Source organism: Dendrobates tinctorius, unplaced genomic scaffold, assembly GCF_039654945.1.
Source record: "Dendrobates tinctorius isolate UK_male_01 unplaced genomic scaffold, ASM3965494v1 ptg000003l, whole genome shotgun sequence".
Taxonomy (NCBI): Eukaryota; Metazoa; Chordata; class Amphibia; order Anura; family Dendrobatidae; genus Dendrobates; species Dendrobates tinctorius.
In genome coordinates, this window is record NW_027361671.1 from 3,049,467 (window position 1) to 3,074,220 (window position 24,754).

Genomic DNA, 24,754 nt, shown 5'->3' on the forward strand with positions numbered 1-24,754 from the left:
ATTACATACCGTCCTGTCTTGTTAGCTGTATAAAGCAATGATGGCTGATGGAGCATGGGAAAGCTTCCTTTCTAATGGAGGAGCTGATGGACTAGTAGTTTGGTCACTGGCTGCTCCATCAGCAGTCATTTTATATCTAACAAGAGTGGGGACTATGTAATAAAAGAGGGCACTGTAAATAACAAAATTAACAAGAATACACTATGTAAGAGACAACACTATACATAACAGCAGAGGAAGCTATATAATAAGGGACGGCACCATCTATAACTAGAGAGGATGGTACGTAATAAGGGACGTGTTATACATAATAAAAGAGGAATATATGTAAATAAGGGTGGTGTTATACATAATTAGTGAGTCCACTATATACTAAGGGACTGTGGTAGACATAGTGAGTACACTATATACTAAGGGACTGTGTTAGACATAATAAGCGATAACGTCTTCCTCTATCTCCCCCTGTTCCTAAGGCCATTATAAGTCCCCTTCCTAACATCCCAATCCCCCACTGTCCTCTCCCCCACCCCATCATAGCCCTCTTCACCACCTCCATTATTTTCTTCTCCTCCACCACTCCCATCATTGCCCATTCCACCACATCCATTATTTCCTCCTCCTCCATCACCCCCATTATTGCCCTTTCCACCACCACCAGTGCATTCTCCCCCCACCACCCCATCATTTCTTTTTCCCCCACCACCCCATCATTGCCCTCTCCATCACCCCCATCATTGCCTTCTCCCCATCACTGCCTTCTCCATCACCCCATCATTGCCTTCTCCATCACCCCATCACTGCCTGCTCCAACACTCCTATCATTGCCTTCTCCCCATCACTTCCATCATTGCCTGCTCCATCACCCCTTCATTGCCTTCTCCCCATCACTGCATTCTGCCCATCACTCCCTTCTCCCCATCAATGGCTTCTTTCCATCACCCCTCATGGCCTTCTCCCATCACCCTGGGCATCATGGCCTTCTCTCCTCATCACAGTCTTTTCTTCATGTCCGCATCTCCTCCAGGGCCAGGCTCCACTTACATACATACACAGACATACACACACATACATACATACACACAGACATACATACACACACACACACACACACACATATATATATATATACAGTTGTGGCCAAAAGTATTGACACCCCTGCAATTCTGTCAGATAATACTCAGTTTCTTCCTGAAAATGATTGCAAACACAAATTCTTGGGTATTATTATCTTCATTTAAATTGTCTTAAATGAAAAAACACAAAAAGAATTGTCCTAAAGCCAAATTGGATATAATTCCACACCAAACATAAAAAAGAGGTTGGACAAAAGTATTGGCACTGTTCGAAAAATCATGTGATGCGTTTCTAATTTGTGTAATTAACAGCGCCTGTAACTTACCTGTGGCACCTAACAGGTGTTGGCAATAACTAAATCACACTTGCAGCCAGTTGACATGGATTAAAGTTGACTCAACCTCTGTCCTGTGTCCTTGTGTGTACCGCATGGAGAAAAGAAAGAAGACCAAAGAACTGTCTGAGGACTTGAGAAACCAAATTGTGAGGAAGCATGAGCAATCTCAAGGCTACAAGTCCATCTCCAAAGACCTGAATGTTCCTGTGTCTACCGTGCGCAGTGTCATCAAGAAGTTTAAAGCCCATGGCACTGTGGCTAACCTCCCTAGATAGATGTGGACGGAAAAGAAAAATTGACAAGAGATTTCAACGCAAGATTGTGCGGATGTCGGATAAAGAACCTTGACTAACAGCCAAACAAGTTCAAGCTGCCCTGCAGTCCGAGGGTACAACAGTGTCAACCCGTACTATCCGTCGGCGTCTGAATGAAAAGGGACTGTATGGTAGGAGACCCAGGAAGACCCCACTTCTTACCCTTAGGCTGGAGTGATGTTTTGGGGTTGCTTTGCTGCCTCTGGCACTGGACTGCTTGACCGTGTGCATGGCATTATGAAGTCTGAAGACTACCAACAAATTTTGCAGCATAATGTAGGGCCCAATGTGAGAAAGCTGGGTCTCCCTCAGAGGTCATGGGTCTTCCAGCAGGACAATGACCCAAAACACACTTCAAAAAGCACTAGAAAATGGTTTGAGAGAAAGCACTGGAGACTTCTAAGGTGGCCAGCAATGAGTCCAGACCTGAATCCCATAGAACACCTGTGGAGAGATCTAAAAATGGCAGTTTGGAGAAGGCACCCTTCTAATATCAGGGACCTGGAGCAGTTTGCCAAAGAAGAATGGTCTAAAATACCAGCGGAGCATTGTAAGAAACTCATTGATGGTTACCGGAAGCGGTTGGTCTCAGTTATTTTGGCTAAAGGTTGTGCAACCAAGTATTAGGCTGAGGGTGCCAATACTTTTGTCTCGCCCATTTTTGGAGTTTTGTGTGAAATGATCAATGTTTTGCTTCATTCTCTTTTGTGTTTTTTCATTTAAGACAAATTAAATGAAGATAATGATACCAAAGAATTTGTGATTGCAATCATTTTCAGGAAGAAACTGAGTATTATCTGACAGAATTGCAGGGGTGTCAATACTTTTGGCCACAACTGTACACACACAGACATACATACACACAAGTGACTGACTGACCTGCGCAGCCACCAGCCGGCCGGCGCCACAGGCACAGTGAGACAATCTGTCTCCTCCTCTCGTCCTCCACAGCAGCAGCGCAGCACAGCGTGACTGACGCTATCATCTCACCTCAGGGCTGACTCCTCTCCTCCTTGCGCTCCACATGGCTAATTTGAATAATTAGCCATGCGGTGCTGGAGGCTAGAGGGGCCCCCTCTCCCCCGTGCACTGCACAGGCGGTAGGTCCGCCCCTGGCTGTGAGCGGTTGTTTCATTGGTATTCTTGCACCTGTGTTGCCATCTTAATTATATGGGTCCACTGCATCCTGATAGTGCATTTGTCTGGAGGCATGGATGGGTAAACCTCTCTGCTTTTTTGCTGTTTTCTTGTATTATTGGAGGATTTTTAAGTCCTCTTTTTGTGCTATTTCAGTTTTGTTTTTACAGCACTCTTTTTACAGTAAAAATGACATGGAAACCTAACTCTTCAGGTCAGAACAATTCCGCTGATGCCAAAGTTTTTTTTTTCTAGAGGTGAGAAAGTAATGCACAAGTTTGGATTGGGAAAAAAAATGTTTTGTTCTGTATTGCCATTTTTCAAGACCTACAACATTTTTAATTTCTCTATATAGCAAACTAATTTTTTCATAGACACCATTTTGGGTATATAAAAGATTTTGATCACTCTTTATTGTATTTTGTTTTAGTGTAGGTGTTGTGAACACAACTGCAATTTAGATTTTTTTTTCCTCACAATCACGTTCATGGATCGGGTTAATACTGGATATTGATAAATCCAACTTTTACGGATGTGGCGACACCAAATATGTTTATTACTTTACTTTTAATGGGGGAGAAAAGGTAATTCCATTTGTCATGATCTAGGACGGGGTTTTGTTTCTATCCTATCCTGGTCAGACAGGGGTTAATCTAATCTGCCTCTCTCTGGGGTTAGGGCGGTTATTTAGTTGCTATCCACCTGAGGTCCGGTGATAGTTCTGGTCCCTCGGCTTGAGCAGCTGACCTGAGTTACTCTGCGGGTATCGTTGTGCCTCTATATGCGTGACCCCTGTTGTGTGTATGACCTGGCTTGTTCCCTGAACTGCGTTTCCGTCCTCTGTTTCAATACCGTTTAGCTTCTCCCAGTTTTCTGACCCCTTGGCTCGTCCCTGACCACTCCTCCGTTTCTCCCCCTGGTTACTGCGCTCCCGTCTGATCTTGACCCCCTGGCTAGTTTTGACTACATTCTCGTCTCACCCCTTATCTGCATGTTCTGGTTCGGCCCCCGTTCCTCTGCCTCGTCTCTGCGGGCGCGTCCATCCTCCCTGCAGGTGCCGCGCTGCCAGCGGGGCACTATTTGTCCAGTGTACAGCACTTTGCAGCACCGTCCCCACTCATCTTGTGCTGCTCCCTCCGGCGCCGCAGCGCCCTCTGGGGATAGTAGTCAGTTAGCCACGACACCACTTTCTTTAAAGCTTTTTTTTTTCTTAACTTCATTAGCCTTCTTAGGGGACTTGAACCTGTAAACGCCTGATTGCTTACACTATAGTATTACAGTATATAGTGTAAATTGCTATGTCCTTTGAAGCTCAGCATATAGCTGGGCTTCACATGAGGACCAAGATGGCAGCAAAGCCTTCAGCAGGCTCCCAGTTTTCATAGTAGCTGGAAGTCAATGTGTGCTTGCACCAGCAATAACGTCATTTAAATGCCGCTGTCAGAAATTGACAGCGCGGCCAGAGACAGATGCTGGCTATTTAATATAGCTTGCTTCAACAGTATGGATTAAGAGCAGCTACTGAGCCCCTTTCACAGGCAGTCAGACCAGCTTTGGACATAGTTATATCCATATATTCTCATTATATTAAACTGATTTAGTCGGAAAGAAAAATCAGGTTTATTACAAACTATATTATTTTCAATCTGCTATGAAAGCTTTTATATCTCATAGTGTGCAACTTGTTTCCGAGGAGCTCTGCCTTCAGAACCTGGGAAAGTATCGAACATTCCTGGAGAGGAGTTCACGCCTAAATTTGCAGTCAGCTCCCTCCAGCCATTGATTTCTATGCCGCAGTTAGCTGCTCACCTCCCTCCGTCTTCTCTCAGCTCTTGACCAAGCTGCTCTTATCAGTCCTCAATCACAGCTCTCACTGTTCTAAGATTTGTGCTTGTTCAAATGCAAGATCATCTCTAAATGCAAATATAGAGATGACAAAACATAGCACAACGAAACAGACCAGAAAGGTCACTCTAGGAAGACTGCCTTCCCACCCAGCAACTAGAAAGTAAGGATACTGCAGGACCGCCGATAGCTGTTGAAAAGACAATTTTTTTTAAATATACAGTAAAATATAGAGATAACAGTTCATTTACAAGCACATAACTGAGGAAATTGAGAACTGCAATGAAAACTGCTAATAGTGGTGGCTAGGGAATTGTGATTATACAGGAATGAGAAGACCAGCTCTGTCAGGAAATGAGAGCGAGGAGGTGGGAGGTGTACTGTTAACTGCTCAACAGAAATCAATGGGCTGGTGAGAGCTGACTGTGATCTCAGGAGTTAACTACTTTCCTGGAATGAAGCTACTGCACACACTTCTGCAAAGATAAAGTGGATGAGATCTTTGGAAACAAGCTATACACTATGTAAGACAAAAGCTATCACAGCAGGAGAATGAAAGAAGATAGCATGAAAATAAGCATGTTTGCAATTGAAATGTTTTTTTTTTCTATCTAACTAAATCAATTTAATAACATGAGAGACCTCTTTGAACTTTGATACAAGCATTAATTATTTATATGCCCTCATTCTATTACACTAAGAAGTGATGTTTAGGGCAGCAAGGTCAAAATGTCATAGGTGTAATGGAAAGCTTGGCTTGTCACATGAACTGGTCCCATTGTCCTTATGGCAATTATGAAGGCAGCCATTAGCTTTAAGTCCAATAGTGACACAAAGGCCAATAACTATTGGGAAATGCTATCACAATCCAGGTCTTAGTACTCAGTACATCATCGTCAGGAAGAGAGGACAAGTCAGCAATTTTGATCCAAAAACAGGGTTCAGCAGTGAAATGTTGTCAGAGGCTCTTCTGTAAATTATCAACTTTGCTCCATGTGTTGGGAAATAATCGTGTATAGGGTGGATTACATCTCACAGCACAAAATATTACAGAACAGTCACTAAAGACCACTTCCTATTGCTAACCCCCTTGGCCCCTGATCTTCAGAAAGCATGTAATCAATGTGTACCTCATACAGAAATTATCTGTGTGCACAACACTGCGTCTTAATGTGTAAATTCTACATTTTAGGTTTACGCTGTAATAAGAAAATAAGTTGCTTTATTTCTTTTATCATCTTTGTTATATTAACAAATTTGAAAATGAAAAATGTATGTCTCCAAAGCACTAAAATAATCAAGTCCTTGTGTTGCTCTTGAAGTTTTCATTTTTTTATATACAAAATTGCACCTTTACACAAGTCTCTCAAATGACACAATTGAATTTCCCAGACCCATCAGTCAGTTATTCATAGGATAACTTGTATCAAAAGCAATTTAATAAAAGCACTCGTAAGCATTTTATTCCTATCCATGATTGCAGACATTTACAAAAACCAGAACAACATTTGAGTTTACCTTAAAAAATAACTTATTAAGCAGTGATATACACAGCACAAAATAGTTCAGGGAGAAAATGCGACAATTTGTAATTCAAAAATGTAAACGTGGAAAAAAAAAAAAGATGGAACAGAAGTCTCTATGTCTCGCTACTTAAGATGGCATGTGATAATATCCTTTTACAATGTCCTGTGGGAATATATATATATTTATATATATATTTATATATATATGTACAGATGATAAATTGCAGTTCTGTTTAGGGCAAATTTTTACATATGCCACTCTTTACAGTCGCTTGAGTTTACACTTGGACCCGCTTCTTCACAAACAGGGTAAATGGCAAGATATAGAAAAAAAAGGTTTCGTGTGATGGGGGACCAGGATCCTTAAGTTAAATGGCATGGTGATGAATAGGACTTCTCAAGGGCAGATCTGTGAAGAGGGCTAACTCACTGCAGTCTTCATGACGAGACATGATGAGGAATCACACACTCATTGTCATGCTAGGGGAATACTGTGGAGAAAGAAAACATAGGGTTAGAAAAGCCTTCCACTATAGATTTCCTGTATTTCTCTGTACTGTGATATATACTGAGTTAGTGTGTCGTTGTCCTCGCTGGAGGAGCGCCTGCGCTCACTCAGAGCAGGAGGAGCACCTGCGCTCACTCAGAGCAGGAGGAGCACCTGCGCTCACTCAGAGCAGGAGGAGCACCTGCGCTCACTCAGAGCCGGAGGAGCACCTGCGCTCACTCAGAGCCGGAGGAGCACCTGCGCTCACTCAGAGCCGGAGGAGCACCTGCGCTCACTCAGAGCCGGAGGAGCACCTGCGCTCACTCAGAGCCGGAGGAGCACCTGCGCTCACTCAGAGCCGGAGGAGCACCTGCGCTCACTCAGAGCCGGAGGAGCACCTGCGCTCACTCAGAGCCGGAGGAGCACCTGCGCTCACTCAGAGCCGGAGGAGCACCTGCGCTCACTCAGAGCCGGAGGAGCACCTGCGCTCACTCAGAGCCGGAGGAGCACCTGCGCTCACTCAGAGCCGGAGGAGCACCTGCGCTCACTCAGAGCCGGAGGAGCACCTGCGCTCACTCAGAGCCGGAGGAGCACCTGCGCTCACTCAGAGCCGGAGGAGCACCTGCGCTCACTCAGAGCCGGAGGAGCACCTGCGCTCAACTCAGGTGGCTGGCTGCGCAAAGACAAGCAGGAACTTCCTGAGTGGGATCAGATATAGCCATAAGGTGGGTATTCATATGCTTTTCTTTTTTAGCCAAATCTAATAATGACTTCAAGAAGATAAAATATAAAAGGAAAGACCAATACACTTTTGTAAAGCAAAATACTGCTAAAAATACACCTTTAAAAGGGGTTATCTGGGACTTTTACATTGATGGGCAATCTTGGGGATAGGTCATCAATATATGATCGGTGTGGGCACCCTCACAAAGTGGCTGTTCAGTGCCAGAAGTGGGCAGAACTACTCAGTTACAGAGTTGCACAGCATAGCTCCCTCAACTGTATAGTGGCGGCGGACGGGTACAACACCTCGCCACCTATTGATTCCAATATGGAGCGGATCTGCAGTACCCGGCCCCGGACACTACACAGTTGCTGGAATTCGCACTGATCAGATGTTGATTACCTATCCTAAGGATAGAACATCACTGTAAAAGTCTCAGACAACACCTTATAACTGAGTCAAACATGCAAATCTTAAAGAGTTACATTTCTGATACAAAATTCCAAATCTTAAACCTCAACTTTTCTGCTTTACTAAAATAGCAGGCCTATCACTGATTGGATGTCAGGAGATGCTGCAGGGGTTTTCTATGCACGGTGTTTGGAGTTTTGTATCAGAAAAACACCGTTGATAAAGGTATACTAGAAATCCAAGGCGGTAGAATATGCTGGACCTACTTAAGTGAAGAAAAAGGGTCTAAGTATGTCAAGGGTGGACATAAAATTTACAGTATAGGTTTTAGAAACCTGTAATTTTGTAATTATATATAGAAGGAATGAGTAAGTTTTATGGGATGGTCACTTTTTCATCATGTTATGGTTATCAAAACTGTCCAGTCTCCGTTTACACCACCTATGAGTTTGGCATTTTTGGCCCATGGTTTCAGCTTAGAGCATACCCTCTTCCCCACTAAGCCATGCTAAATGATCAAATGAAGAATGTAAGAAAGACACCGATTCATCAGGGTGTTTTCACAAGAACTCTGTGAAATGTCGCAAAAGTTTTGCACAACTCTAAGTTGCACAAAATTTTGGAGCCTTTTGGCGTTTTCCTGGCATGTCAGGCCAGTTCTGCCCACTTTTAGAAAAGAGCACGAAGCTGAGGTGGGACAGGGTAATGACCAAGCGCACCTGAATAATTCATGATTAGTTACACCAGAAATGTACTCCAGTCCCTAACAGGGGAAACAGCATCCAGGCTCTAAAAGAGGTCGTTCGTGAAGAATGGAAAAAATAGATGCTACAATATGTCGCCAACTATCCATTCCATGCCTAGAAGACTTGGTGCCGTCCTGAAAGGTGTTGTCCGGTCTAGAATGACAAATCTTCAGTCACTCGCATATCGCATACTTGATCACTGCTCCTGCTGCAAACACCGGAGAATCCTGGCAGTGCATCATGGAGGTCATACAAAATACTCAATGTAGTGGTTTTTGATGTGGGGTGTATTCATTTTTGCATCAACTAATTTGAATAAAACTATAGAGATTTCGTAATTAAGTTATATTATTAACCTTACTTTCACATTATGGATTAAAAAAAATATTCTGTGAAAATGTTGGAAACTTACTGTTCGGTGACATAATGATAAAATCTTACTTTTCAAAGGGGGTGTACTCATTTATGTTGGGCACTGTAAGTAATATGTTAATAAACATGACACAACACTCACACTCTCGCTCTGAAAGGGATTTAAGAAGTTTCCACCCATCTCTCCGTCATCCCGTGGTGTGCCTGGCTGGTTACTCAGGCTCATGTTGTTCGGAGAGTTCTGGGGGATTAAGCGATACATGTTATGTAAGGTAGAGCATCCACAAAAAGGCATTTTGAGAGGTGAAAGATTAAAGAGGGTCTCCTCTACTTTAAGACTGATGCCCTATCCATAGGAAAGGTCATCAATGTCTGAACGGCCGGGGTCTGACACCCAGTACACCCGTTAATCAGATGTTCTCTATATTGGCGGACGGAAATGCTCAATTGTGGAACTGCTCCGTATTCAATAGGAGGCAGATGTGCAGTACCCGAACGCGGCCACTATCAGAAGATGGAGCAGCTCCGCAATTGAGCATTTCTGGCCAGCAGCCGCCTACACCGTGATCAGCTGATCGGCAGGGGTTCTGGGTGTTGGACCCCGACTGATCAGACATTGATGACCTTACCGAAGAATAGGTCATCAGTGATAAAGTAGTGGACAATCACTTTAAACGTTCAAAGATAATTAAGAGACGATTAGTGACACGAGTTCACATTAGTCAAAGTTAGAATTACAGGATACGGAGAAAATGTGCACACAACGGAGAACAGGTCTCATCGTTGGCAATTCCATGCTATTCACAAATGACCATACCTTGGAAATACTGTCCATGTCCCCAGAGCCTACAAAACAAGGGAATAATTAGAAACACACGGTAATACCACACAGTAAAGTCACCTGTCAACATCACGGGATGCAACAAAAATGTTAATGTTTATAGTCATTTGTAGGTAGATGACCAGTAATTAATCTTCTCTCTCAGGCAATGGCACATCTTTGAGGGCAACATTTTTTTTCTTTTTGAGGCATTTAGAGTAAACATACTTTTCAAAAGCCAGATCAGAGACCATGTGTCTCAGATGAGCAGACTGATACAGTAGTCGATCGGCTTCTCCCTACCCTGATCCCTTTGACTTACACATCTGTCAGTCATCTGTAACAGGGTGAGGACCACATCAGACTAGTTGTCCAAAACATAGACCACAAATTGGATTTTCAAAATATGTTTACTCTAAAAGCATTCGCTTTAAAATGCTAGTGTAAGGCTAGTTTCACACTAGCATTTATTTCCTGCAGCGCACGGCGCCGCTAAGCCCCGCCCCCTGCCGGCTCCCTGCCCGCCCCATCCGGTCATCGCCTACTAGCGCACATGGACGCTTGCGATCTGCGCACCCTATCTTTAGCATAGGGTGTGGAGATCGTGCTCTAGCAGGATTTTGCTGTGCGCTGCGCAATTTTGAAGGTGCGCCGTGCGCGCCGAAATGCAACATGCTGCGTTCGGCGCACCTTCAAAAGTGCGCAGCGCACGGCAAAATCCTGCTAGCGCACGGCCAGCGCACGATCTGCGCACCCTATGCTAAAGATAGGGTGCGCAGATCGCAAGCGTCCATGTGCGCTAGTAGGCGGCGATGACCGGAAGGGGCAGACAGGGAGCCGGCAGGGGGCGGGGCTTAGCGGCGGCCGTGCGCAGGCCGTCGCTGCACTATAAAGCGCAAATGTGAAACCGGCCTTATTGGATAAAAAAATATTTTTGCAGTCGTATTTTCTTTTTTGAATGGTTTTGCTTCTACAGCCTCTGTGTATCACTGTTCATAGCTCGCTGCAGAATGAGTTAGAAGTTTGGTCTGTCAGTTAACTTCCAGATATAAACCCTGCTGTAAGAACGAGCTCAGACTTTTTTGACTGTTAACTAGTGTTGAGCGATACCTTCCGGGGTCTGTGTGGGCCTGCCGGGGGTCTGTGCGGGCCTGCCGGGGGTCTGTGCGGGCCTGCCGGGGGTCTGTGCGGGCCTGCCGGGGGTCTGCGCGGGCCTGCCGGGGGTCTGCGCGGGCCTGCCGGGGGTCTGCGCGGGCCTGCCCGGGGTTGTGTGTGTGTGCAGACATCGTCCGATGGGACTACAAGTCCCATCGGGCTATGCCTGCTACAATGACAGTGATTGACACATTAGCCAATGATGGGACAATAGTAGTCCCATCATCCGGCTAATGTGTTGAATGTAAAAAAACAAACAAACAAAAAAAAAAAACATACATACTACATACATACAACATTCATACATACTACATACATACTTCATATATACTACATTCATACAACATACATACTACATATATACTACATTCATACATACTACATATATACTACATTCATACAGCATACATACATACTACACACATACAACATACATAAAACATGCTACAGACATACAACATACATACTACATACATAAAACATGCTACAGACATACAACATACTACATACAATACATACATACAGACATACAGTACATATAACAGAGTACATACTCACCATCACTTGTCAATTTGATCCCCGAAGCCAGTGTCATCTGTAAAAAATATTAAAATAACAAACAACCAATATACTCCCTGATCTGCAGAAATCCACATGTGTCCCACGACGATCTCCCGTGGAGAACAGCAGCATCAGCTGATGCGACCGCTCTCTAGGGGCCCCAGGAATACAATGACGGGAGGTAGGTATCCTTCCGCACTGTATTCCTCCGCCACTGTAAAAAAATAGTCCCTAGTCTCACTTTTGGCATTGCTGTGTGAAAAAGTTCCCACGCAGCTTTTGCCATAAAGTGAGACCAGTGAACTATAGTAACCTCTCAGTGATGCACTGCAGGAGATCCTCGTGGGACACTCGTGGATTTCTGCGGCTCAGGGAGTATATTGGTTGTTTGTTATTTTAATATTTTTTACAGTGAGATGACACTGGCTTCGGGGATCAAAGTGACAAGTGATGGTGAGTATGTACTCTATGTTATATGTACTGTATGTATTGTATGAATGTATTGTATGTAGTATGTATGTATGCTGTATGAATGTAGTATATATGTAGTATGCATGTATGCAGTATATATGTAGTATGTATGTTGTATGAATGTAGTATATATGTAGTATGTATTATGTAGTATGTATGTAGTATATATGTAGTATGTATGTATTATGTAGTATGTATGTTGTATGAATGTAGTATATATGTAGTATGTATGTATTATGTAGTATGTATGTATGCTGTTTGAATGTAGTATGTATGTTGTATGAATGTAGTATGTATTATGTAGTATATATGTATGCTGTATGAATGTAGTATATATGTAGTATGTATGTATTATGTAGTATGTATGCATGCTGTATGAATGTAGTATGTATGTTGTATGAGTATAGTATATATGAAGTATGTATGTAGTATGTATGTAGTATGAATGTAGTATGAATGTAGTATGAATGTAGTATATATGAAGTATGAATGTAGTATGAATGTAGTATGAATGTTGTATGAATGTTGTATGAATGTTGTATGAATGTTGTATGAATGTTGTATGAATGTTGTATATATGTAGTATGTATGTAGTATGGATGTTTTTTTTTTTTTTTACATTCAACACATTAGCCGGATGATGGGACTACTACTGTCCCATCATTGTAGCAGGCATAGCCCGATGAGACTTGTAGTCCCATCGGACGATGACTGCACACACACACACACACACACACACACACACACAACCCCGAGCAGGCCCGCACAGACCGCGCATCATGATGACATCATTTCAGCAGCCAATCACAGCCATGCTATTAGTTAACATGGCTAACACAACTGGCTCATTGCATTATGGGAACTGCCGATTCCGGTATTCGATATTGTAAAAATATCGGTACTCGGTATTGGAATTACGATACAGCGAATATCGGCCGATACCCGATATTTGCAGTATCGGAATGCTCAACACTACTGTTAACTCATTCTGCAGTCTTCTATGTACAGTTATACACGGTGGCTGTAGAAGACCTACTCTTCCAATTTTTTTTTAAAAATCCATAAGGATAAGTTACTGTTAGTCAAAAATACATGCATGGCAATGTGTATGTGGTAACTCAACTCATTCCTTAGCCATAACATAATAGGATCTACTGCATTACAAAATGATGTAGGAAAAGAAGGGTTAAAAATGGAGATGTGACGTCATATTGTCCAAATGTGGACAGTAATTGGCTGTAATGTAAGTCTATATATGGGGATATGACAATATGCACAAGATGGATACAGAAAAGTACTGATACTGAAAACTCTACATATAAATGACCTGTAAATCAATGTTCGAGTGGAGTTTGGTTGTAAGAAGAGCTTAACTTTATGCAGTAATAGAACTAATAGTGTGACTACCAAAATCTATTACTACCTGACATATTCTAGAGGCCGTTATAAAGAATACAGCTCGGTCGCCATGATGGCTGCACTTACCTAGTGAGCCATTTATGTGGTGCGGTTCCATCCCACCTAATCCACTCATTGGGCCATCTGATCCAGGCCCCATTGGAAACTAATACCAAAGGGAAAAAAATTGAGCACATCAGTGTTATTCTGAAAATATTCATAGCTATAGTCCATCCTTTATCCAGCTACAGTATATTATAGGACATGAGATAAATATACGCCCGCAGACAATTGGGTAAGGCTTACCTCTTGGAGCGGATTATCAAAAATTCAATTAAAATCTATCTGTACTGATCCCCAACTTACATTAGGTCTGTTGGCGCCAGGAGGTACTGCATTCATTAATGTATACATATTGTCTCCAGAATTTGTGGAATCTGAAATAGAAGTGAACATGTATATAGTAAGTGCATTGTCTCATATACAGCAACCACAACTCTGGACAGGATGGTGGCCGTAGAGGGGGTGACCATGGTTAGGAAAACATAGCTGTTCTGTTTCAGAAACAGCGCCACCCATGATCAGAGGTTGTAAGTTGCATTGCAGCTCAGGCCTACTGAAGGGAATGCAGCTAAGCTCCAATGCCACGCAACATCCATGGTCAGGCGTGGTGCCGTTTCTGAAACAAAAAAGCATCCATATTTTTAAATACTACACAACCCCATTAAAGGGAATCTGTCACCAGCCTTTTGCCACCTAATCTGCAGGCAGCATTAATGTACAGATATTGATCTTGATTCCATTGATGTGTCACTTTCTGGGCTGCTTGCCAAAAGTTTGATAAAATCACTGTTTTATCAGCAGGAGATTATCACTAGAGGAATGGTAAATCTCCTGCCATTTAGCTCTTCATATTCATGAGCTCTGTATAACCCGTGCCCCACCACTGACTGGAAACTTTGTGTGTACACTGTACATAGGCAGAAAGCTGCCAATCAGTGGTATGAGCGGTCTTATTCAGAACTCAGCATTCAGAGAACTGCCAGATCTGCTACAGAGAAAATGGTTTTTAATCAAAACTGCACCAACCTGTAAAGTAAGTGACACATTGCTGGGATCAGGGCCTCTTGTCCCTACATCATGCTGCTCTTAGATTGGGTAGCAGAAACCTGGTTATAGATTCCTTTTAAGGGTTCTCCCACAAAACATTTCACAACTATGAACAGGAATCCATTCAAACACCTCCTTAATGCTCATTCCGACGTGCGTGCCAATAGGTCCATGCACGGATCGCTAATACAAGAACTGGCCATGGCTTGCCCAACAAGAGCGAGACCACTTCATATATTTCTATGCAGCCGTCACGCTGAGGTCGAGAGACCCGTGGCCAGCCGGTGCATTGCGGACCGATTTACATGGACGTCTGAATGAGCCTTTACGGTGATCATACAGTGAGCCGGGACAGGGCACCTGGAAGCCCAGTTGTAGATATCCATGGGGTCCCAGGCTCCAGACATTTATCACCTATACTCTCTGGCGAGAGGATGCATTCCCATATTAATGCACAAACCTACCTGCTGGACTGGGCATAATTGGCGTGCCCGGAGGTCCACCGCCACCAGGAGGACCCTGCAGAGACAAAATGGTGCAAGCAATAAATCCTGGCTACCCAACAAGTACATATTATGTAGCACTTCTAAGGCCTGTTTCACACTTCCGTTTTTTCAAATCCGTCAAAATCCGTTGGTTTCCGTAAAAAAACGGATCCGCCATTTTTTTGCAGGATCCGTTTTTTTTGTTCTATAGACTTCCATTAGTGGTTACCGTGGATCCGTCAAAAAAACGGATCCGTTTTTTTAAAAACGGATCCGTTTGCATCAGTTTCCGTCAAAAAAACGGAAACGGATCCGTTTGGCGGACACAAAAACGGAAGTGTGAAACAGGCCTAACATAAAACTACTCAAAACAGAATCCGTGCACGGTATGTAGTCGTCTTGCTTTTTGTTACCTTTTATATAAATATAAAGCACTCAAAATATAAAGTCACAATATAAATCGACATAGCTAGTTCAGAGAACATGAAACCAATATTTGAGTACCAAAAGGTTAGTGTTTTATTATCAGCCTGCACACCCTAGTGAAGCCTATATAGCAGAAATAATGTACATGACAAAGAATCAGTAAAGACGCGCGCCAATCGAAATGTTTATCCTCTTAATATATTGCAGTCATCATATTATACAGCACTGTGTACGCACAATTGCTCATTTTTCCTTTCTACCCAGCTGATTCTTCTCTCTCCCATTAGGTCTACACTCCCTGACAGAAGTTATGTCGCTTATCCATGTTATGTAAATAAAAGCTTATAACCTGACGTTAAATTCATCCATTGGTTGTATAAATTATTCTTTTGAAAGCTGAAACCCTCCAAAATGTGGTTTAGGTTAAGAAAATAAATTGGCATCAATGCAGAAATATTGATCATTTAATGGACACAGAATGGTCAGATTTTGGCAAGACAAAAGTTTTGTCAGCCACAGAAAGTAATGTGATATTCAAACAAATAATTAACTTAAATACAAATATATGTTGCATAACATTGGTGAATGAAGTTGTGGTGCTATTAGAGTCATATTTACTATTTTGTGTGACTTCCATGAGCTTGAAGGACTGTATCCATGCAGTTCAACAATGATTCATACAATTTATTAATGAAGTCATCAGGAATAGCAAAGAATGCAGTCTTACATGCCTCCCAGAGTTCATCTAGATTCTTTGGTTTTGTCTTCCAAGCTTCCTCTTTCATCCTACCCCAAACCTGCTCAATGATGTTCATGTCTGGTGACTGGGCTGGCCAGTTCTTGAGCACCTTGATCTTTTTTGCCTGGAGGAATGTTGTTGTAGAGATGGATGTATGAGATGGAGCACCATCCTGCTGCAGAATTTGACCCATTTTATGATTTGGAATATAAGAGGTAGCTAATACTTCTTGATATTTTAGGCTATTGATATTGCCTTCCACCTTGCAAATGTTTCACACACCCCCATACTGAATGTAACCCCAGACCATGATGTTTCCACCACCAAATTTAACTGTTATATGGGTGTATTTTGGATCCATACGGGCTCCAGTAGGTCTCCTGCAGTATTTGCGGTGGCTGTGGTGTAATTCTACTGAAGATTCATCAGAGAAATCCACCTTCAGCCACTTTCCCAGCGTCCATCTGTGTAGCAGGCTGTGGGACTTTGCAAAAGCCACACGGTTTTTTATTTGCCTTTTGTTTAGTGTTGTCTTCTGGGCACTGATTCGACCATGGAGGCCATTATCGAGACAGAATCCTACAAACTGTTCTAGTTGACACAGGGACTTGAAATGACCAGACTTGTTGGAGCTCTGCTGCAGTGGAAGAGGGGCTAGCTTTGGATTTTCTAACAAACAAACGTTCCTCCTGAGCAGTTGTCTTTTGCGGGGTCTGCTGGACCTGGGCTTGTCAAACAACTTCAGTCTCTTCGAATCTTTTTTTAATTCTTTGTACTTGACGCTGAGACACATTAAAAGGTGCCAGCCACCTCTGCAGTGGATCTGGTCTTCAGCTTCTTGATAATCCAGGCTTTGGTCGCAGGGTGGAGTTTTGGCATGTTGTCAGAGCTCATGTTGCAGCTGAAGTGAAGGTCTGGGGTGCTGGATTTCTTTTTATACACACCCACTAATTATACGATCATTTACTGATCACAGGTGAGGATGTAAACTAGGATTGGGTGACCAGGCGACAAAACTTTAGTCTTGCCAAAATCTGACCATTCGGTGTCCATTAAATGATCAATATTTCTGCATTGATGTCAATTTATTTTCTTAACCTAAACCACATTTCGGAGGGTTTCAGCTTTCAAAAAAATAATTTATACAACCAATGGATGAATTTAACGTCAGGTTATAAGCTTTTATTTACATAACCTGGATAAGCGACATAACTTCTGTCAGGGAGTGTATGACATCAAGTGACTAAAAGCGGACTAGCTGAATTATTCTAAGCTGTATGTAAAAACAAGAGGTCAATTTTCCCTGTATGAGCCACGAGTCACTGCAAAAGTCCCTGGTGGGTGGAGGAACAGAGCAGCTGGGACAGGAGGTGAAGAGGGGAATGATTCTGCAGGGAAGAGATTTCCTGTTTCTTCATGGAGCAGAGAAAAGAGAAGTTTCTGTAAAGTTTACAACTAATCCGACACTACACAAGTGATTGAATTATAAATGGCATCTGTAAGTTATATAAGCGGAACGTAGAGCTGTTGCTTCCAATGGTGTCTGTGCCAGAGGTTTTACTGCTTCTCCATACGCTGACCGCATTAGTGGATTCCTCTCCAGCAATCGGCAGCGTTAATCAATGGGCTTTTGCGCTCCTGATCGTTACACATGATGGGGAAGTCGCTTTTACCCATCGCCTGCGCTGCAGCGGATGGTGTGATGGAGGAAGCCTGGCTCTCCTGCATCTGTGCGCAGATTGGTAACGGCTCTTCAATCGAAGAGCAACATATGCACATTAAACGTCAGACAAAACAGCGGCGCGCGGCTCAGATGTTCACTCCGCGCACAATACTCAAGGGCTCCTCTTAACATCTGGATAACTATTTCTTTGACTAAATAAAATGTAACATCAATTCCAATGAGCAAACAAAAGCAGATGAACTTACCACATAATTCCCGGGAGACGCAGACGAGTAGGGTATCTGAAAGCAAATAAAAATCAAAGTTACTCCTTTATTGTGCAGAGAGAACATCTATTGATTGCGCTCCTTGTTGGGGACATTTTTCTTGCAGGGCATAGTGTCCTCTTTAGATAGATTAGTCCACACTGATATAAAAGGGAATTGTCCGTCGGCTCGCATCGGAGCAGCCGCTTGTTGTGCTGAGGAGTGGAAATACGCGCAATCTCGGGTGGGGGACGGAATCGGAGGGGCTTGGGCTGGTGGAGAAGGAGCCATGGATAAGACGTAACCTTAATAAATGGCAGCTGCCAGGTTAGGCTGTGCTCAAATCACGTGTGTGAACTAGGCTCTAAACCAAAGAAGCTCCTAGCCCTTATGCTGACTGTATTCATAGTGCCCCCATTTATATGGCTTCATTCATGAGGGATATAGTAAAAATAAAAAAAACTTCAGTAAAATAACAAAAAAAAACCATATGAACAATGGTCTTTTTTTTAATATATATATATATATATATATATATTTTTTTTTACAAGAGTCTCTTCGAATACACAGCGACCCTTCATCTTAGGGCTCGTGCACATGACCGTATTGTCGGTCCGAGTGTGATCCGACAAAACATTGGGTATCACTCGAGCCATTGTTATTCCATGGCGCCCTGCACAGATTAGATTTCTATATCTGAAAATTGGATCGCACTCATCCATTCAACTGAATGGGTCAAAAAAAAAAAAAAATCAAACTGCACTTGGATGACATTCGAGTGCGGTCTGATTTTAACATACTGACAGAATTGAGAATTTTTTTCAGGGTGTGATCAGCATAAAGTGACCTGATTTTCTACGATGAGAAAAAAATGGTGATATGACTAGCCTAGAGCCCAAGTCTGGAAATCCACCATCAGAAGGCTGAAAGACAACCTCAACAGAGCCTTATATAACAGGATCATAGATGTTCCCAAAAGAAGTGCCCGCTTCATGCAAAGGAAGACTGGATCCGAACACTCAATGGCACCGGCGGCTGGTGTGTGTCCGTGTTACAACCACTTTGGGTACTAAAAGAGGGTAAGAAGGCAGCCTTATATAAGGTCTGTCTTGTCAGCATTACTAGAACTGAAGAGGTCTGTAATGATGAGATCAGCGACGCCTGGTTAACACAGAACAACATAAAATATGTCAATATTCATTTTAAAACGCCAATAAAAAAAATATGTAAAGTAATCAAAGGCAAAAAAACATATCAAATAAATATATACTAACTGAATTTGCACTGCCAGGGTTGGGCCATGGTCTTCCTCCTCCAGGACCCCTGAGTAATAAAATAAAGATCATCACTATCATCAGAACAAAGAGATAAAGCACCAGAGGCTTTTCTATTCTCAATGGTCTATAGGTGGTAGCGATAAAGCTGTGAGTGCAGGCCAGGAGACCCGAGGCCGGCCCCGGCATCAGTCTGAATCCAGCCCTACAAATAAAGTCTCTGCGTAGCCCTGGCCTCAAACCTTCCTTTATGCCATAAAGTAAATTCTGGAATGCAGATTACACAATAATGCACATTAGATGTTATCTGTCCTTTCATTTAAACCCTGGAGATCAGGAAGCCACCACAGGGGAGTTCAATGCTCCCCACTAGTGGTGTGTGCCGTCCACTTACATGTTCATGCCGGGCATCCCTGGGCCACCGAGCGCATTCAGTGGCGGTCGCATCCCACCTCCGTAGCTCTGTAATGATAACCAAGGGTCAGACTATCACAAAACAAAAAAAAACAAAAGCAAAGAGGAAAGGAGAAAGAAAAGAGAGTACGTTAATGGAAGGCCTACGGATGTCGGCGGCCAGACACACACGATACAGCACAGCAGGAGGCTGTCACACGACAATCAGGAGTGTAAACCCTCAGAGAAACAGCCCAGCGTATATAGAGGACCCGTCCCCGGGCCCAGTGTGACCAGGCTCTGTGCTTATGCCCAGTTCTCCCCTGAATATGCCTTTTGTTACTTTTTTCTTTTTTTTTTTAAATCCACCATAGGGCTACTGAGATATGGGCCTTTATAGTTGCTGCTAATTCTTATGGACTCTACCAAGGGGGCGTGCCTTGCAGAGCAGTCTAAAGACTCGCCCCCAAGCATCCTCTGAGCCACGCCCCCTTGGTTAAGACCAGAAAAATTGCACTAAATACAAAGTCCCATATCTCTGGAACTGTACAGAGAATTTACAAAGGGAAATAAGCGAAACGCTCAGTGGAGTCAAATAACGGCAAACACCGGCCACTTGTGACTCAGTGATGGCTCCTCTGTAGACAGGACAAATGGCGGCCTCTTTCCTACACCGCACCACTTTGGGGGTCACCTGGTCTGCAGCTGGGCCGCATTTACTGGTATGGGACGGAGCGCACACACGACACAGCGCATGATGACCTCTCTCCTACTTGGATACAAACCCTGTAACCTGTAACTGGAGCCACTGTGTGGGCCGTGTCAAGAGCACCACAGAATAAAAGCTAAGGACGTCTCTGCAGTGAAAGGTTTCCACTGGTCACTGTCTCCTACATGGAAAATTAAGCAATATTCTAAATAATATCAGAAAAGTCTAGTGCTCCTGCACATTCTGTTTTACTCCTTCATGTAGCTGATTGCCCTGAAACTTTTCACATGGGACCAACAGTACAGCACTTTTGGCAGTGTCGGGTCACTCTGCTCTCCCCCTCCCTTTACTCAATGGAAACAACTGCAACAGGAATGAGTTTCTACATCAGAGATCCTAGTGTGGAGAGGGGAAAATGCATCTATACATAGTGCAGAGAGGGGAAAATGCATCCATACATAGTGCGGAGAGGGGAAAATGCATCCATACATAGTGCGGAGAGGGGAAAATGCATCCATACATAGTGCGGAGAGGGGAAAATGCATCCATACATAGAGCGAAGAGGGGAAAATGCATCCATCCATAGTGCAGAGAGGGGAGAATGCATCCATACATAGTGCGGAGAGGGGAAAATGCATCCATACATAGTGCAGAGAGGGGAAAATGCATCCATACATAGTGCGGAGAGGGGAAAATGCATCCATACATAGTGCGGAGAGGGGAAAATGCATCCATACATAGTGCAGAGAGGGGAAAATGCATCTATACATAGTGCAGAGAGGGGAAAATGCATCCATACATAGTGCGGAGAGGGGAAAATGCATCCATACATAGTGCGGAGAGGGGAAAATGCATCCGTACATAGTGCAGAGAGGGGAAAATGCATCCATACATAGTGCGGAGAGGGGAAAATGCATCCATACATAGAGCGGAGAGGGGAAAATGCATCCATACATAGTGCGGAGAGGGGAAAATGCATCCATACATAATGCGGAGAGGGGAAAATGCATCCATACATAGTGCGGAGAGGGAAAAATGCATCTATACATAGTGCAGAGAGGGGAAAATGCATCCATACATAGTGCGGAGAGGGGAAAATGCATCCATACATAGTGCGGAGAGGGGAAAATGCATCCATACATAGTGCGGAGAGGGGAAAATGCATCCGTACATAGTGCAGAGAGGGGAAAATGCATCCGTACATAGTGCAGAGAGGGGAAAATGTATCCATACATAGTGCAGAGAGGGGAAAATGTATCCATACATAGTGCAGAGAGGGGAAAATGTATCCATACATAGTGCAGAGAGGGGAAAATGCATCCATACATAGTGCAGAGAGGGGAAAATGTATCCATACATAGAGCAGAGAGGGGAAAATGTATCCATACATAGTGCAGAGAGGGGAAAATGCATCCATACATAGTGCAGAGAGGGGAAAATGCATCCATACATAGTGCGGAGAGGGGAAAATGCATCCATACATAGTGCGGAGAGGGGAAAATGCATCCATACATAATGCGGAGAGGGAAAAATGCATCCATACATAGTGCGGAGAGGGAAAAATGCATCCATACATAGTGCAGAGAGGGGAAAATGCATCCATACATAGTGCGGAGAGGGGAAAATGCATCCATACATAATGCGGAGAGGGGGAAATGCATCCATACATAGTGCGGAGAGGGGAAAATGTATCCATACATAGTGTGGAGAGGGGAAAATGTATCCATACATAGTGTGGAGAGGGGAAAATGCATCTATACATAGTGTGGAGAGGGGAAAATGCATCCATACATAGTGTGGAGAGGGGAAAATGCATCCATACATAGTGTGGAGAGGGGAAAATGCATCCATACATAGTGTGGAGAGGGGAAAATGCATCCATATTTTCATGTAGGGTAGATAATGTAGTAGTGTATCCATGTAGTCAGGTTGTAGTGTATCAGTGTGTCAAAAGGTTAAAAAAACACACAGGGCCACCCGCTGGGGTGTGTGTGTGTGGGGATCACAGAGGCTATGTAGGGTATATGGAGAAAACCTATGAAAAATTCTGGAGGGCAAGGCTAAATAGCATAATCGCTAGCAAGTGATAAGATTCCTTGTGGACTGTAGAAGGAGAAATAGGTAGAGGAATGTAGCTGTGCCAGTACATAATATCTGGTGAAGGCAGCAGCATCTTGGACACACACACCTAATATTCAATAAGTATTACTCAAAGCAACATGAGAAAAGTCTAAAAGTAAGAGCTGGTTGTAAACTGCTTATCTGGGGTCTAAAATGAATGAAAAAGTAAAAATTCCAACCTTGAACTTAGTGCAACTTCTTTTAAAGTGAATCTGCCACCAGGTATTTGCTACCCCATCTGAGAATGATGTAAGGCCAGACTTTGATGCCAGCAATGTTTGCTGCATTTTTGATAAAATGACAGCTTTACCTGCTGCAGATCTCTGAATGCTGAGCTCTGTATAATCCTGCCCACACCACTGACTGGCAGCTTTCTGTGTACACGGTACTTTGATGAAAAGCGGTCAGCGGCAGGGGCAGCGTTACACAGAGCAGGAGGACTACATGGCATGAGTCCTGTAGTGATAATCTCCTGCTGATAGATCACGGATTTCATTAAAACTACAGCACAAAGCCCAATAAGTGATATCATTAGAATATGGACACAGTCGGGACTCACCTCTTCATATTGGACATTTCTCTAAACTATTGTAATATGCAGGACATATATTAAAGAACAGAAAGAACCTCAGCAAGGATGATGCTGGTAAAACTCCTCCAACACTGGATAACCTCAAACCGCCAGCTTTCCAACCATCTCCACATCCCCAAGATTCACAGAGACCCCACAACCTGACACATCAATACACCTACTAAGACATATGCTACGTACCTGTGGGCCAAGAGGAACCATTCCTCGGGGGCCACTCATCCTCTGCATTGGCCCACCCATGTTTGGATGACCTGTAGAGTAATGACATAATAAAAGTTACTTCCATATACCGTCAGAGACATTTAAGGCCCCGTCACACTAAGCGACTTACCAGCGATCCTGACACTGATATCAAGGTGTCAGGATCGCTAGTAAGTCGCTATGTGATCGCTGGTGAGCTGTCACACACACAGCTTCACCAGCAGCACAGTGATGCCGAGCGCCCGGCATCGCTTGCCATCGCTGTAAAAAATAGAATCAAAATAAAAAAATATAGTTATTCTCACCTTCCGACGTCCCATTCAGCCGTCCTGCCTCTCTCCACGCTCCGGTCCCAGTGATCCTTTGCACGAATGACCGCGAGATGTCACGGTCTCGCGGTCATTCATGCAAAGGATCACTGGGACCGGCGCGTGGAGAGAGGCAGGATGGCTGAACGGGACGTCGGAAGGTGAGAATAACTATATATATATTTTTTTTTTTATTATTTTTTACACCTGATCGCTGGTCTCCCGCCTGTCACACGCAGCGATGCGTGCTGGCCAGCGGGAGACCAGCGACCAAAGAAATGTCCAGAGTTTTCTTCCAGCGATACCGGCAGGGGGGCCGCTCGCTGATCGCTGTCACACACAGCGATCTCGCAGGTGACATCGCTGTTACGTCACAAAAGTTGTGACTCAGCAGCGATCTCGCTACCGAGATCGCTTAGTGAGACGGGGCCTTTACTCTCAATGACACACTAGGAGATGCGTTCTTGCAGCAGTTAGCAGAATCATCTCCTTGGATTGAGATGACCCAGCAAAGTGGTGACTGCAGGATAATGTGACTGCACGAACAAAAGACAGAGAGGTTATTAATGTTACCTGTCAATTTTCAGCAGTGATACAACAAAGGGCATCCCTAATAGATGACCACCTACCGTAATGGTAATGATATGGGGGGGGGGGAATAAAGATTATTCTACATTTGTTGTAAAAGCGTCTTCTGAAAGCATCAGAATTCAGACTGATTGATATGTGGCATCCGGACCGGTCTGCCACTTGGCATGCGGTGTAATTGGAAGAATAGTGGGAGCACTGGCCCCAAAATTGGGCATAACATGGCGCCAATATAGCACAATACTGCGCCACTAAAGGGGTTTTCTGGGACTTAAATACTGATGACGGCCTCTGCTTAGAGGACAGGTTTCCAATATCAGACTTAGCATTAAACAACAGCAGCATCACAGATCAGTCAATTAAAGAGGTTGCAGTGCACCAGAAATGGAGAAAATATATATACATATTAGTAAAATATTTGTTGACTTCAAAAATAGTAGCAGAGCTGAATTCATCCCTAGGGCCCCATTCAGACATGCGGTTTTCACGTAATGATCCATC

At 43.6% G+C, this 24,754-nt stretch overlaps 1 protein-coding gene across 2 annotated transcripts in view; it reads right to left on the reverse strand.

The window, feature by feature from the left end:
* Positions 1-6,023: 6,023 nt before the first annotated feature.
* Positions 6,024-24,754, reverse strand: part of SSBP2 (single stranded DNA binding protein 2) — a 252,053-nt gene continuing 233,322 nt past the window's right edge. For both annotated transcript variants that reach the window (XM_073582256.1, XM_073582178.1), the window contains 10 exons: positions 23,337-23,407; positions 19,736-19,803; positions 19,342-19,390; positions 18,068-18,103; positions 14,953-15,007; positions 13,745-13,815; positions 13,466-13,544; positions 9,791-9,819; positions 9,116-9,214; positions 6,024-6,724 (listed from right to left, as the gene is read on the reverse strand). In XM_073582256.1, coding sequence (XP_073438357.1) covers positions 6,695-6,724; positions 9,116-9,214; positions 9,791-9,819; positions 13,466-13,544; positions 13,745-13,815; positions 14,953-15,007; positions 18,068-18,103; positions 19,342-19,390; positions 19,736-19,803; positions 23,337-23,407 — 587 coding nt within the window. In that variant the 3' untranslated portion in view covers positions 6,024-6,694. The remainder of the gene's footprint in view (positions 6,725-9,115; positions 9,215-9,790; positions 9,820-13,465; positions 13,545-13,744; positions 13,816-14,952; positions 15,008-18,067; positions 18,104-19,341; positions 19,391-19,735; positions 19,804-23,336; positions 23,408-24,754) is intronic.